At 41.0% G+C, this 16,917-nt stretch overlaps 1 protein-coding gene across 7 annotated transcripts in view; it reads right to left on the minus strand.

Annotated features, from left to right (window-relative positions):
• Positions 1 to 16,917, minus strand: part of DDC (dopa decarboxylase) — a 277,543-nt gene that overhangs the window by 203,248 nt on the left and 57,378 nt on the right. For 6 of the 7 annotated variants that reach the window (XR_011556802.1, XM_070727177.1, XM_070727179.1 and 3 more), the window contains exon 2: positions 5,013 to 5,231. The exons of the other annotated variant lie outside the window; for it this stretch is intronic. Coding sequence is in view for 5 of the 6 variants with exons in the window: in XM_070727177.1 (XP_070583278.1) it covers positions 5,013 to 5,213 (201 nt within the window). In the remaining variant the exon portion in view is untranslated. The remainder of the gene's footprint in view (positions 1 to 5,012; positions 5,232 to 16,917) is intronic. 7 annotated transcript variants of the gene reach the window in all.

Consider the following 16,917-nt stretch of genomic DNA (forward strand, 5'->3'; position numbering starts at 1 on the left):
CCTTCTCTGTGGTGGCCCCGGCCCTCTGGAACCAATTCTCCCCGGAGATTAGAATTGCCCCCACCCTCCTCGCCTTTCTTAAGCTCCTTAAAACCCACCTCTGCTGTCAGGCATGGGGGAACTGAGATACTCTTTCCCCCTAGGCCTTTACAATTTTTGCATGGTATGTTTGTTTGTATGTATGATTAGTTTTACAATAAGGGTTTTTTAGTTGTTTTAGTATTGAATTTACATGTTGTTTTTTATTATTGTTGTTAGCTGCCCCGAGTCTACGGAGAGGGGCGGCATACAAATCCAATACGTAAGTAAGTAAGTAAGTAAGTAAGTAAGTAAGTAAATAAATAAATAAATAAAATCAGGCACCAGCCTCGACTCTAGATTCATTGCAGGACATGATGGTTAGAATGCAAGAATCCTTTGACAGAAATTACGAGGTAATGACAAGTACCATGGGAACAATGAAAGAAGATATAAAGAAGATTGATGATCATGCTGGCCACCTTGATGAAAGAATGGAAATGATCCATAGCATTCTTACACAAAATGAGCAAAAAATCCAAAAACTGGAGGAAACAAATTAAAGAATGGAGACACGTCTCCAATATGCTGAAGGTAGAACGGAATTCATAAACAAAAATCTCAAGGAGGTGATAATCAATCTTGAATTGGAAAAATCAGCTTTCTACTTAAGATTTCCAAATGTGATCGAAACAAACGATGAAGACCTTCCTCAAATCATGGCGGCGATCCTGGTGAATATCACAAACAAGACCACACAAGAAATAATCCAGCAAATGGATGAAATTTACAGGATCTCCACATCATATACCAGGAGAAATCGATTCTCTAGAGAAGCTCATATCCGGTTCTTGAAATGTACTGTTAGAGATGAAATATACAACTTATCTCAAGAAAATTCTGTTTCCTATAAAGGGAGAGAAGTTGTTATACTCTGCCAAGTCCCACGACGGGTAAGGGAGAAAAGGAGACCCTACCAGATATTGGCATCCAGATTTAACAAAAATAAAATACCTTTTAGGTGGTTAGTTTCCAAGGGTATGCTCATCTTTGTCAGCGATAAAAAAACATAAGATTGCTACGGTGGAAGAAGCAAAAGACTTCTATGAACATGTAATTAAAATTGTGGAAGAGCATTACCCTCCTGATCAGGATCCTAAAGATAAGAACAGTATCGATGAAATTAGCTCTGACAATGCTCTTTCAGACAAAGAGGCAAGAGACACAATCAGAAGACATGAATACGAAAGAGATGGCCTAACGACTAGAGCTCAAACCGAAGCCAGAAAGGAGAAAACATAAAGACTCAGAAACTCTCTTACAATATAAAGAAACATCTTTATTTTCTGTAAATATCAACGGTCTCAATTCACCTGCTAAGAGAAAGAAAATCTTCCACAAGCTATTAAAACAAAAATATGATATAATTTGTCTCCAAGAAACCCACATCAAAATTCAAGATGCCGATGTACTATCTTGTCCCAGGCTTGGTGAAACCTTTCTATCCCTCCCAAATGTAAAGTAAAGGGGAATCATAGTGTACATTAATCCTAATCTTGATCCAAAGTTAATCTACTCAGACAATAACGGACAAATCCTAATAGTACAAATCTCTTTGGATTAAAAAAAAATAAATTTAATTACAATATATGCTCCATCAATACATCAATCTACTTTTTTTCCAAATCTTCACCGAATTAAATTTAAAAAATATAATATTAGTTGTTAATTTTAATGTGATATCTAATTTAAAAATGGACTATAAAGGCTCTAATATTAAACCAAGAAAACAATTACCACTATCTTTTGAATATCTAATTACTGAATTCGCCCTACAAGATACCTGGCACTAACATAACCATGACAGTTATGAATACACTTTTTTCCCTGCTTTGCACAGATCATGGTCGTGCATTGACATGCTGTGGGCTACTCCCGATTTTATTAATGAAGTATCTCAGATACAAATACTTCCGAACACTTGGGTGGACCATAACCCTATACTGATGAAATGGAAGAATCCAGCCAACTTCCACTCTAGTAGATGGTCCATGAACCAATCAGTTCTTAATGAAAAAGAATTTCAAAACTTACTTAAAAATGAAATACAATATTTTCTCAAAATTAATCAAGACGGGATTACATCTACTCAAAACTTATGGTATACGATGAAAGCCTATACAAGAGGTATTTACATTGTATACACAGCTAAAAGGAAAAAACAGGTCCATTCTCAGTTGCATACACTAAAATTAAAGCTTAAAAAATTAGAAGAAACTCTACAATCTAATCCAAACAACTATAAAATTTTAGGTGAAATAAACCTGACAAAACATGAAATAAACTTAAAGACCCAAGATGAAGTTTCACGAAAAAGAAGAATCTCTAAACAAAAACAATATGAACAGCTAACAAACCCGTAAGATGGCTATCTTATCAACTTGCCCCAAAAAAGAAAGACAAAAATATTGAAGCACTATACGATGAATCGGGGTCACTAAAAACTAAACACAATGACAAAAAATGAATAATCGAACTCTTCTTTTCAAACTTGTACAGGAAAGAAGAAGTAAATGAGCACCTACTTTTAGAACTATTCCAGGATGCAGATAAATAAGGAGCAACAAGATCTCTTAAATAGGAAAATAATGCCATTAGAAATAGATAATGCAATATCAAGTCAAAACAACAACAAAACACCAGGCCCGGACGGCATTCCTGCCGAGTTTTACAAACTAACATCAGAAATTTTGCACCCTATCTTTCTCAACCTATTCAACCAAGCTCTTCATGAAGCCAAACTCCCTCCCTCATGGAATGAGGCATATATAACTCTAGTCCCAAAAGATGATAAGGACAGGTCCCATATACAGAACTACCGTCCAATATCTCTTTTAAATTCAGATTACAAAATATCCACATCAATTATAGCAAATAGAATCAAAAGAATATTAAATACCATAATACATGCAGATCAAAATGGTTTTCTTCCAGCAAGGAATATTGGAATGAATACTAGAATCATTCTAGATTCTTTGGAATATTACAATAAAAATATTGACAAACCTGCAGCCTTCATATTTGTGGATCTCCATATTTTAAACAACATTATATCTGTAAAGCCCTAATTGATGTTTGGCAATACATAAGGAAGAACTATTACTTATCCATCCCAAAATGGATATCCCCAATCGAAGTCGTTACTTATCCCAACGTCCTTCCTCTTAATAAGATAATAACTTATGAGCACTTACTAGATACTAACAATGATTTAATTTCTAAACAAAATCTTTTAGAAGTAGGATTTAATTTTGACTGGTACCAATATATTCAAATACAAACCATCTACAATAAACATAAAAATAAATTTGGAATCCAAAAAACAATACACTAAACAAGATTTTAATTTGGCCCACACAAGAAAAGAATATCTAACATATATAATTTATTGCAGCAGGACACTATTGAAGAATCCGTTAAATCTTCAATGATTGCTTGGGCTCAAAATTTTGGATGTACTATTCATTTGAATGAATGAGAAAAAATTTGGACTATAAATTATAAATATACAATGGCCACCACCCAGAAACAATAAAATGTTTTACAGATGGCATTTGCCTCCAGCTAGACTTGCCAAAATCTACCCAAATATGTCCCCAAAATGCTGGAAATGTAAACAAAAAATCGGAACTTATTATCACGCCTGGTGGACATGTGAAATTGCTAAAGCATATTGGCAAAAAATTAAAATAATTATAGAACAAATTACTTTTTTAACTATCCCTCTAAAACCAGAACTATTCCTATTGGGAATATCCAGACAAAATATTAACAAGGAAGATTATTATATTATGATTCACATTCTAACTGCCGCAAGAGTTTTATATGCGCAGTATTGGAAACAACTATGCTAAATCTTTTAATTAAAGTTATGGGCTATGCAGAAATGACCAAATTGACTATGAAAATACAAAATCGGGAAGATACAGATTTCTACCAAGCTAGGAACAAGTGGTACAATTGGCTAAGGAGAAGAAAATATTTGCAAATTCTACAAAAAGAAGATAATCCAACAAATTAATTTTTTAATGAATGATAAATTTCAACCACTACTTTCTTATCCATATACACTATAAATACCGTACGCGCATTATTGCAATATCAAAATCATCTACTCTCAAAAAACCCCACCTATGATATACCCTCAAGATAATAAGATGGGACGTCATACACCAACTACATTCACTAAATCTATGTTGTACTGAGCCATAGCACCAGCCAAGTTGCTGGTCCCTCTTTACCTATTTTTTATACCCCCTCCCTCGACTCTACTTCCCCTCAACAACTTTTTCCTGTTTATTGTCTTTTCTTTTTCTCTTACTTTTTATCTACTTCTATTGAATCCCTGATGTTTATGGTATAAACTACAAATGTTATGAGATACAACATAATTACTGTAAACTTACTCTGTCTTACCCGTTCTTTTTCAATTTTTTGTAAAACTCAATAAAGATGACCTCCCCATCACAAGAGCCATTAAAAGACCCTCACCTGACCCATCAGAGGACCTTCAATTGATGTGACCCACACAACTGAGCCACCATAAGACTCATCATTAGACTATCACCTGACATAATTCTCCCATCACAAGACTTAATGACCACACAAAGTCCTTGTAGGCAGAAGAACATCACACTGGCTTTCCTAAATTCCACTACTAGCCTGGTAACAATATATTTGAAAACCAACCCACAAGCTTGGAGACAGGATTTCCACTTTTATCTTAACTTTCTTGTCATCAGTATTAAAAGGAAAAAGCCACTCAGAGTCCATTTTGGAGTGAGCGGCATATAAATACAATGCAATACAATACAATACAATACAATACAATACAATACAATACAATACAATACAATACAATACAATACAATACAATACAATGCAATAGAATACAATACAATAAATATTCTTCAAAATTGCTTAATTAATATTACCCCAGGCATAATGATTCTCTCAACATCTTTAAGGATGTCTTCAAATCTCTCAGGTGTTTCAGGAGCAAAGTCTGGAATGAGGGCTCTTAAATAACCTGGCTCTACATCAGGATAGACCTGTCGCTCCTCTATCTTCTCAATGTAATTTGCAATGTAATCCACCATCTCTTTTCCTCTTCTTCGAAATTCTGTGGCATCCATTTCAGATTTCCAAGCAACCTAAAAGAAACACATTGACAATTTGGGGGGGGGGGAATGCACAGGTATATTTGTCTTATCTTCTTTATATATGAAACTAATTGCAAACCAAGAGCCAAAGTTCAGCTAGGATTATCTATTTTACATTATAGCAAAGACAAAAATGTACAGTATGGTTTCCAATGGTTTCCATCTCTTAAAAAAATTAAATAAAACAACAGCAGACAAGTAGTGAGGGAGAGCTCATCATTAAAAATAGAGAGCCAGACATATAAGAGCATGTGCTGTTTGGGCCATAGATAATTTGGAATATTGAGGTAATAAGTTGTTGTTGTTGTTGTTGTTGTTGTTGTTGTTGTTATTATTGTTATTATTATTATTATTATTATTATTATTATTATTATTATTATTTAGATTTGTTATAGACACTGAACTCCAAAAACCTCTAGGCATGAGAAGCAAAGAAAATAGCACAATATAGTTTACAGACAGTATAATATTAAGACCAAATAAACCTTGTGCTCATTCCTAGTCAGGAAATCTAAACATGTTAAAATGCAGACCTCTTTTTAAGCCAGCAGCATACAACACTTCCCAAGTTAGGGCTGCACAGAGTTTATTCCACCAGAGTTGCAGATTCATCCTGATCATGCACAATATGCACACCTCTATATATCTGCTTACCATGTCATCTGTCATCTCAGTCAGAATTGCCCAATCAGAGTCCAGGTCCATCAAAAATCTGGGCAAATTTGTCTGCCAGAAACTGAACCCTGAACAAATTTTTCAGGGATCCTGCAAGGGCTAAGATTCTTCTGGATGATAATTGTCACTCCTCCACCCCTTCTCTTGAGTTGTGGTGGATGCAGTACCTGAAACCCATCTGGGCACATCTTTGAGAGGTGAACATCCCCTTCATGGCAAAGCCAGGTCTCGGTTATATATGTCAGGTCAACCTCTTCTTCTAAGAGTAGATCTCAAACAAGAAGGGCTTTGTTGACCACAGACATGGCATTAAATTTATTTATTTATTTATTTAATTAATTAATTAATTAATTAATTGGATTTGTATGCTGCCCCTCTCCGAGGACTCAGGGCGGCTCACAGCATATACAAAAACAAAACAACAATATGAATCCATTTAATTAATTAATTAATTAATACTACATTAAAACAACCATTAAATTTAATTTTAAAAAGGAAAACCAATCAAACCAATAATAAATGGCAGCAACCTGAGGCCAGCACCCTGATATCCTGTGTCACCAGCTATATGAGCAAGCTCAATGATAAATCAAAATCAGAGGGGCTGGAATAAGTAATCACTCTAAAACAGCAAGTCCTAGTTCCCCAAGACCGATTTACCCCCCCATCTCCTGCTATATCTACCTCTCCCAATCATAATCATGATACTCCAGCTCTCCAAAGTCCCAGAGTTCCTCTCCCCTACCCTAGCAACCCCACCCCCTCTTTTCCAGCAGACATGGTATCCCATTTATATCAAGCCAGGGCTCAAATGTGTGCTCCCATCCGCTTCTGTTTGCACACTCAGCAGTATGGGCTCCATTCATTGCCCCCGGCTCACCCAATCACTCCAACACCTCTCTCTCCGTACCCAACATCCTTCCATTCACACAAAGCTGTAATCTAATAATAAATTACAGAAAATAATAGGGATAGTAAAATTAACAGTTAAAATTAATCAATTTTATGAGGTAGTAAATTTATATTATTGATGGTAGCAATGGGAAAGAGCAGAAGAGGGGTTGGCAATGACTTGCCCTCTTCCAGCTCTTCTTGCTTCCCAAAGTTCATCTCAGCAGTTTACTAGAAGTCAGAGGTACCCCCCCCCCCAAGTCCAGGTCAAATGTAAGACAACAATGAAGAGAAGCCACCAACAATTTGGCCAGAGGAAAAGGGAAAGAGGAATGTCAATGGGGCCAGCCAATGGCACCCGATCCCCTGCATTCCTGCACAAGGATGGAGAATGGGAAAAGACATGGCCCTTAGCCAATCAGGACTGAGTCTGAAAGAGTATAAATAGCACCTCCGTGCCTCAGTTCTCCCTCTTTTGATGAGGGACATAAGTCAGACTCTGCATGCAATCCTCAAACCTCAAAAAAAACAGTTTATTAACATAGAATTCATGTACAACCAGAGAATGCAAACCAAAATCCCTGTGGCCAGACAGACCCAAGGAAAGAGAGGGACTTGGAGGCTAGCTCAGACTTACAAGGAAGGGCATTGTACAATGCCCTTTCTCTATAGTGGTCAAATTAGTCTCCAAGAATGGGACATGCCAAATTAGTCCACCTCTTGGGAGGGTAACCTAAATCTGGCTGGAACACCCACTGTCTGGCACAACCTGTTGTAACACTCTTCATCCAAAAGCTGCCTCCTCAGAAGTAAAAACATCCAGTTTGTAATGACAGATGAAAGGAGTAGGTGATGAATAGGTTGCCATGCCATCCTCAGTTGTCGCCCTGGAATTCCATGCAGCCGTGGTGGCAGCGCTCCACATGGAATCTGCAGTCACACCAGGAGGATGTGGAAGGGACAACTAGTCATAAAATAAAGAAATAACATAACGGATCCAATGCTCTACTGTTATTGGGAGGATATTTTCTGACTCTTGGAAATGTCCTTAAAGGAAACAGTGCTTCCATCTTGCAAAAGTTTGATGTACATTGAATATAAATGTCTAGTGTGTGTCTCACATCCAACAGCTTCCATTGTCTTTCTGTGTCAGTAGCAGGAGAAGGGTAGAAGATAGTTAAAACAATTTCTTGAGCCCTATGGAAGTAGGAGTTAACCTTTGAGACAAAGGTGGGGTCCAACCTAAGTACAACTCTGTTTGGATGAAACACTCAAAGGTCATCCCTTTCGGAAAGAGCAGCCAACTCAGATATTCTATGTGCAGACGTTACAGCTATTAGAAAAACCACCTTATAAGTGGGGTTACACAATGAGATAGACTGTAAAGGCTCGAAAGACACCCCCCCTGAAAGAACAGTGAGCACCTTGGCCAAATACCAGGTTGGTTATCTGTGTATCACCTTGAGGAACCTGTGAATTAAAGGATGTACAGAAAGTGAGTCCAGGGATCCACATGATAGCACTGTCGACAAAGCTGCCATCTGACAATGGAGCGTGTTGGGTGAAAATCCCTTAGCTTGTCCCTGTCGCAGGAATTTAAGGATGGTAATGATAGACAAATTTAATGGGGAGCCCCCTGCTTGTGAGTACAGTCACAGAAGGTCCATCAGGTGACAGAATATGTACGTTCCATGGACAGCCTCCTGAAAACTAACATGATATCAATAATGTCTTCCGGAACATTACAATGTTTCAGAGTGAGATGCTCAAGCACAGGCGGTGCTTGAGGATCTGGATGCTGAACTGACCCCTGGGCAACCAACCACTCTATTGGAGAGATTCTCCAAGGAGAGGATACTGAGAGGGCTATCGTCCATGAACTAGGCTCTTCTGGGCCAATGGGCGGGGGGAAGAGAACTACCTTGGCTCTCTCCTGTAGTATTCTTTGGACTACCTTGGGAATCAGAGGTAGAGCAGAGAATGCATACAAGAGACCTGGAGGCCAGGCATAATGCAGAGTGTCCATTCCCTCTGCCCCTGGAGTTCCGTACCGGGACAGGAACCTGAGCAGCTTGGCATTCCCTGGGGTGGTGAATATGATCAGCAGTCAGAAATAGCTGACCAGCTGCTAGAACAACTGTGGATGCAGGCTCCACTCCAGCGGGTCGATGTGATGTCAGCTGAGCCAGTCTGCCATCATATTGCTTACCCTGGAGATATGCTCTGCTGTGATGGACAATAGGTTCCTTTCTGCCCAGAGCCCTGATGTCATGAACTCCTTCATCAGGAGATGGAACATGGTACCCAACCTGTTGATTTATGTGAGCCTTGGTGGTTACATTGTCTGTGAGCACCAGCACATGCTTGCTTGATAGGAGGGGTAAACAATGTCTCAGTGTTAGTGTCAGGCCCAAAGACATTTTGTGAAGTTAGAGACTCTGGGTCTGCCACAGTTAGCAGTGATAGGGAAATGGAAGGAGTAAGAGAGAGAGAGAGATTGATAACCACCACACATTCCTTGCACAGAGTCCAAGGTCAACTGAACAAATGAAGAAGCCAGTGAATCCCTGCACCAGATTGGTCCACATGATTGCACTTATGGGTGTGGGGATGTGAGATGAACCTTAACCTGGATAGGGAACTGAAGATAATTTAGTGCTGGAATGATGGCCACAAATCCAACATGGCGATGCTAATAAATCGAACCTTGTGTGAGAGCACAGGAGTAGAAATTGATTTATTTCTCAGATGCTATTTGGTTTGTTGACAGCAAATTCCAACACTCCCCTTTTCTTCGAAAACTTGAGCTCCCATCCATCTGCTCCAGCCTCGGGCAGAGAGTAACTCAAGAGAAATGGAAGAGAGAGGGTTAACCAAGAATCTGGAGGTGGAAGGGCTTGGAACTTTTGACCCCCCCTCTCCTGGAGGACCCAGCCAGAATTCAACAATATGAAGGTACAAATGAAGTTTCCAGCGTGGGAGATGGGAGCTTGGGGCAGAGATGAAGATGCCTGATGCAATTTATATCCTGGAGAGAGAATGGGTGAGGTGCCAGTGGATTCCTGAATTTCCCCCTTCCCATGGACCTCTCTATATGGTAACAATGAACAAGAATGCAGCCTTTCCTTTTGCCCAAGCATCTCACCCTCTGAGCAAATTGGGACATAGACAAAGCCTTCTGTTACATCAAAGAAATTTCTCTGTGGAGGGATTTCAACCCCCGCTTGCCCCCCTTCTCCCTGCTTCTGTGATTGCAACTGGCCTGCTGCTTTTCCAAGCTGAGATTGGAGGGAGATATGACCATTTGCTCCAAATTAATCGGCAATGGAATTACAGCCTCTCTAAAGGGTTGGAGGAGTGGGAGGAGCCCAGACTGCTTTCTAAATTGCATAACAAGGGACCCCCTGAGCTAGATGATGTGGCAAGACTGACAGAGGCAGAGGTCCGGATTGGTCAATTGAGACAATCAGGGCGGCCTGTGAAGAAATTTGTGGAGGAATTCAGAAAAGTTGCCTGCCACCTGAGAGAATGATCAGAAAAACCTTTGGTCCATATATTTAAAAGTGCCTTAGACCCAAAATTGAGAGAGGCTTGTTAATTGTATGGGGGAGGCAGCTGGGCCATTCAAGACTGGTATGCCATGGCGGTCACTTTGGGTGATGTAATTCCTGATGAGAAGGAACCTCCCCCCCGCCATGCACCAAATGATTCTTTAAGATGCCACCTTTTCCCTTGCCAGTTGGGCCTCTCTTGCTCAGGGGCCATGAAGTGAATAAATTGCTATCGATGTGACCGACTGCTTGACACCCCTCTCTCCCCCAAAACCCAAGCCAAGCCCAGGAGCAGAAAGAGGATTTGAAGAAGCCCCTCTGCAGGGTCACTGGGCCTTTCAAACAACAGAGCTGTGCCCTCCTGAGAATTTTACCAAGGGTGAAGAACCTATTCTTTCAGAAACCAGCCCCTATTGGAATGAGGAGCCCAGTGGAGTAGATGACCCAATGGTGAGTGAGCCCACCCATCTGTTCCTGATTAAAGCAAGGATTAAAGTAATGTCCACAGGGTAGAGGAAGAAATACGGACTCTGATAGATACAGTGTGCTCGAGATGCCTTATCAGCAAAACTATAGTGGAGAAGTTAAAAATCCAGACCAAGACTTTAGCGAAACCCATCTGGTTCCAACAGGTGGATGGAGTTCCCGCTATGCTCCTGACTGAGTTAATGGAGCTGCAGATAGGCCGACACCGTGAATTCCTGAGATTCATAGTCACTCCCAAGATGTTGGAAATAGTCATATTTGGTCTGGCCTGGTTGGACAAATGGACCCCCACCATTCATTGGGAAGGTGGATATCGCAAGCTTATCCTCCTCCTTGGCTCTAATCCTCTTCCAGAGACTGTCAGGAGAAAAACTCCTCCCCAGGAGGAGCCAGATGGGTCCTTAACAGCAGCTGCGATGAAGGAACACTTCCAGATCTCCAGAGAGTGCTCCCGGAATACAGAGACTTGGGAAAAGTTTTGAGTGAGGAACAGACCCACACACTGTGCGATAGAATTTGGACCAGGGGCAACTCTCTCAAAACCTAGAATACAACAATGTCACCAAAGGAATTGGGAGAGCTGAGAAAATACATAGACACCATCCTGAGAAGGGGATTCATCCAGCCTGCCAATTCCAGGACAGCAGCTCCTGTTCTCTTTAAGGAGAACAATGGAGGAGTTCATCTGGTGGTCGATTACAGAAACTTGAACAGGGTGTGTGTGTGTGCAGAACACATATCCCCTCCCCCCTATGAAGGACTTAAGGAGTAAAGGAAGGGGATGAGTGGAAAACTGCTTTCAACTGCCCATTAGGGAGTTTCTAATTCCAAGTGATGCCATTTGGTCTGAAGGGAGACTCTGCCGTGTTCATGCAGTACATAAATGAAGTTCTATACACCCACCTCTACAACAGGGTTCTTGTGTACTTAGATGACATTCTTATCTACAGCCAGAATCTCCCTGACCACTGAGAGGAGGTGGGCCATTTGGGAGAAGGAAGCATTTGCTATATGTGTAGCACTGGGGACATGGAGGCATTTTGTCAACCTTCACTATGCTGCTGCATTCTTTCGCTTGGTTGTCATAGAGATGGGGTGGGGTTAGAGATCAAGAGGGGGTTGGAAAGCGTGCAGGAGGAGAGTTAAGTTTTGATTTCTCAGGTGCCAGGAGGAGACCATTAGATGGAAAATTCCTGAAGAGTGATAGGAGGGGCAACATGTGCCACCTGATGCATCTGGACAATGGAGATTGGGTGAATGCCCAACAAGGGGTGGAATGGGGTTTTTTGATATTTGCTGTACGTGCCATTTTTCCTCAGACTTTTCTTTTCTTTCGATGCTTCAAGTTCTGATTTTGATAAATTCACTTTTGAACCTTTATAAAAGGACTCTGAGTTTTATTTGTCTGAATTCTGACTGGCAGCTTGACATTAAGCAAAGTCTGCCCTAAACAGTCACTCCTGGAGAAGTACTCTACCAGGGACTGGTGAAAATATCTCAACGTGAAAGTGAGGGAGATTCTTCCAAGGAGGATATTGCCCTCAAAAGCCCTGCTCCTCTGATACTAGAGAAAGAGGGAGCATCGGACTCTGGCGGAGACGAACCAGCCAGACGAGCCCCACAATGGTCGACTGGGGTAGGCGTAGGTGGTCTCCTTGGAGATGTAATGAGGGATTCTGATGCTAATGTGACCCACCACAAGAAACAAAAAAGGAGAAGTGGGTGGTCAGCCAGGAAGGGAGTTTGCTGGCGGAGTTGATGTCAGGAATTAAGGAAGTTCTGTCCCAAGCAACGAAGAGGGGGAGGGGGACCAGATGGCTGGGCCCTCGGGACAGGGACAACAGCAGCAAAGTACAGTCACCCAAAGCCCTCCCCCAGCAAGAGATCTGAGCCCCTTGATCCCAAGACGTACCCCACAAAGGGGGGAGGCCTGCAGAAGTAAGGCCCCGACTGCCCCCCCCCTTCACCCAGCATTACGATGGAGCACCAGGAGGATTGAGGTATTTCCTGATCCAAGTGAATCAATGATTTCCGGTTCCGGTGGGGGAAGGAGGGTGGAATCATAGCTCCACCGGACTACGGCTAAAAACATCAGAAAATATAGCGAATATAGAAAACCCCCACGTCAAGTCAGCAACCTGCTTGGAGGTGAGGTGTCCCTGCTTCTGGAGACCTGAATTCGGCATTGTTCACGGCAGTAGTGAGCTGTTTGGCCGCAAGCACGCCTGGAGCCGGACTGACGGAGACGCGGTGGAATGGCGGCTACTGTTTACAGCTGAGCTGTGTTGTGCTGTCGGGAGGGAGTCGGAGGCACCGGACAGCCCGTTTGCAGCTCATGTGCAGCCCGGTGGCTCGGAGGGTGAACATTTGCTGCGTGTCTTCTGTCTTCTCCGCTGTCTCCTTTGCTGTAAAGACTGTCAGACCAATCAGCTGGGAAGCGGGATGGTGGCGGCTAATTAGAACTCAGCCGCCCCCCCCCACCCGCTGCATGTTGCCTTCCTCTGTTGCCGCGCTCGATAGGATGGGGAGATTTGGAGGCTGGAGAGAGAGCACCCTCAATAAGACCTTGATACCCTGCGGCTCTGGAAGGTTTTTGCTGGGGAATATTACCGAGACTGAGCACCAAGATTGAACAAGGCTGGACCTTTCAGTGTTAAATCTGTTCCCGGGACGCTGTGGCACCAAATGGTGGGGGCGCCCGTCGTCGGGGGGACTACTGAAACGGAGGCCATGGTCTCCAGGCTGAAAGAAAAGCTAGAACCAAGCTGAAAACCCTGAAACAGGGAGGGAGATCAGTTACTGAATATACCCAGGGAACTGATGGCTTACGTTAGCTCATACCCAATGAATATCCTGACAGAATATTTCATGGATGGGTTGGATGATGAGGTTTACCAGCATTGCAGAGCCAGAGCAACCCCTAGAAACCTCAGCAGATGGTTCGAGTTGGCGGCAGAGGTGGAGGTGGACCTCCTGAGAAGCCAATGGGAGAAAAGCCCCCCCAGGGGAGAGAGGACCCTGAAGAAGGGGGCCCGGGGTTTCCAGAAAACCCAAATCTATAGTTTGCTTCAGATGTGGAAAAGAGGGTCACCGAGCTGCAGAGTGTTTGGCCAAGCCTGTGCCGAGGGTGACACCTAGTGGTGGAAAAAAGTCAGAGCAATGGATCAAGAAATCCCCAGAGGCTGGCCGAGTGGGGAAGGAAACCGTAGAGGTCGCCCCCCCCAAAAGGGGAGGAGTTGGGATCTCTGGGTCGTCCTAACATCCTGGAGAGTGAGCCGGAAGAAGCTTTCTTGGTAAGTCCCCCCCGGTTGTGTGTACATTCCTCTAACTTTAAGGGACCTGACAGGGGGGACAAGGGGAAGCATGCTAGCTCTTTTGGATTTGGGTTGTACCAGGAACCTGATGTCTCCTGAGGTGGCGAGAGCTTGGGCCTCAAACTAAGAAGCCTGAGGGACCCCATTTCCTTTACCCAGCTGGATGGATCGATGGCAGGGGGAAAGCCAGCCACCCATGAGACAGGGACCCTTATCGTGACAATGGGATCCCACCAAGAGACTATACAATTTATTGTGGGACCTTTGCCCGATAGTGCAGTTATCTTGGGACTGCCCTGCTTACAAAAATGGAACCCTGAAATTAACTGGTGCACTGAGGCTGTCACCATCTCCTACAAAAGAAAGGAGGAACTGGGATTTGTGCTAGCAGAACCTGGAAGGAAAGCCCCCCCCCTGGTGGAGGAAATTACAGGTGAATATTGGGATCTTAAAGCAGTTTTCAGTGAAAGGGAAGCTGATAAGCTGCCACCCCATAGGGCCACAGACTGTAGCATTGATATATCGCCTGGGGCGAAATTGCCAAAACCCAGGATGTACTCTTTAACCCCTGGGGAATTGGGTGAGCTACGCAGGTTCATTGAACCTGGAAAGGGGATTTATACAACCAGCGAGGCCTCAAATGGCGGCCCCCACCATGATCAGAGTGAAGAAAAATGGATTCTTGAGGATGGTCGTGGACTATTGAAATTTAAATGCAATTTGCATGCATAATGTGTACCCCCTGCCATTAATGAAGGACATGCTGATATAACTGGCAAAGGGAAAGTTTTCACAAAATTCGACTTATGTGAGGCGTACTACAGGGTGCGTATAAAAGAAGGAGATGAGTGGAAAACTGCTATTAACACTCCACTGGGATGTTCCCAATTTAGGGTGCTACCTTTCGGCCTACAGGGGAGTTTTTAATTTGTGCAAGACAAATTAAGAAAGAATAAAAGAAAACAGGAAAGAAAAAAGAAGAGCGGAAAAGGAAAAAAGAGAAAAACCACTATTCCTATCGTATCTTAATCTATACTTAGGAGGAAGGGTTGTTGTTAGAAATTTTAAAATACATTTCCTACTAAATTTATTTATTTCACTTCTTTCATTATATCAGTATGTCATTTCTACTTTAACAGATTAGAATAAATATAAATTATTATTATTCCATTATTTTATGCAAAAAGTATCTTCCATTAAAAAAGACCAAAATAATAATATTCTTCCCTAATCTAGATATTTTCCACTGTCATTCATACTGTGATAAACTTCCCTAAACCATAAGCCCCGCTGCCAATCCCAGCGTAATAATCTTCCCTAATCTGTGTGTCACTGTCATATCAGTGCAATAATCTTCCCTAATCTATATATTTCCCTAATCAATATATGGGGGAGTTGAGACACCTTTCCCCCAGGCTTTTTTATACTTTGTTTTGTGTTTGATATGAATGTGCTGTTTGGTTTTTTAAATAATGATAGGGTTTTATATGTTTTTAATATTAGATTTGTTCCACTACTATATTGTTTTTATTACTGTTGTGAGCTGCCCCGAATCTTCGGAGAGGGGCGACATACAAATATAATAATAATAATAATAATAATAATAATAATAATAATAATAATAATAATAATAGTAATAATATCCCTAATTCTAAATATCTTCCACTATCGAACTCAGTGATAATCTTCCCTAATTTATTGATTTTAACTTTTTGTTGTTTCAACTGTCTTTCCTTATAATGCCTAACATAATTAGTGCTAGTTATTATTCCATATTAATCCTACTCCTGTTATTGTAACACTCCTCCCTTTTCTTTTCCCCCTTCCTTCCACTTTGTTTATCACCATAAATCAAATACCGATAAGCAATTTATAATTCAATCAATCAGAAAAATAAAAAAGGAGAAAAAAGAGAGCAAAGAAGAAAAGAGAGAAAAAAAGTCGTCGAGGAATAATCATAATGATTATCAAATATCTCACCTATATTATGTGCAATAATCGACGCTAGTTTCAATTTTTCATTTATAAGCCATTAAATTTTCTCCTCTTATATAATTCTTCCATTTTACACTTTATATCACTTGCTTGTATATTTGTATGTATATATATATAAAATATATGTATTTTCATTGGTAAGCTCCCATGAAATTAAAATATTAAAATATTAATAAATCCAATTCATTAAGTATACTCAATTCTTTTTGTAATTTATAACTTTGTAAGAACAGAGAAAAGAAAAAAGAAAGTGCTAATATCTTTTAGTAATTACTAAATATACTTACTAGTATTTTAATTTTAACTTTCTTAAAAGCATTTAATTCTTAGAAGTATTTAATTTCAATTTATATTATTCAATGTAATTTCAGTCAGATCAGACAGTCCAAATGTAAGTTCAGTCAAATCAATCAGTCCAATCAATCCAATCAATCCAAATCAGATTAATTCAGTTCAAATCAAATTGAAGGTTGACTTCCTTCCATGCATTACAGGTCAATTTTCTCAAGAATGCTGTCATTAAACCTGTAACAAATGTTATTCCAGTCGAATCAAACAGTCCAATTAGGTCAAATCAATTCAAAGCAAGAATACTGTCTTTAAACCAAAAGCAGACTGCTATATTTCCTCCAGCCATGCGATGTCGCTAGGTGGTCAATTTTCCAAGTCTTCTCTGGATAGCTCTTCTCTGAATAACTCTTTTACTACTTTTTCCGATAAGGATTCCACAACAAAAGTTAAAAATTCCAAATTCCAAAGGGCGAA

Source organism: Erythrolamprus reginae, chromosome Z, assembly GCF_031021105.1.
Source record: "Erythrolamprus reginae isolate rEryReg1 chromosome Z, rEryReg1.hap1, whole genome shotgun sequence".
Classification (NCBI taxonomy): domain Eukaryota; kingdom Metazoa; phylum Chordata; class Lepidosauria; order Squamata; family Dipsadidae; genus Erythrolamprus; species Erythrolamprus reginae.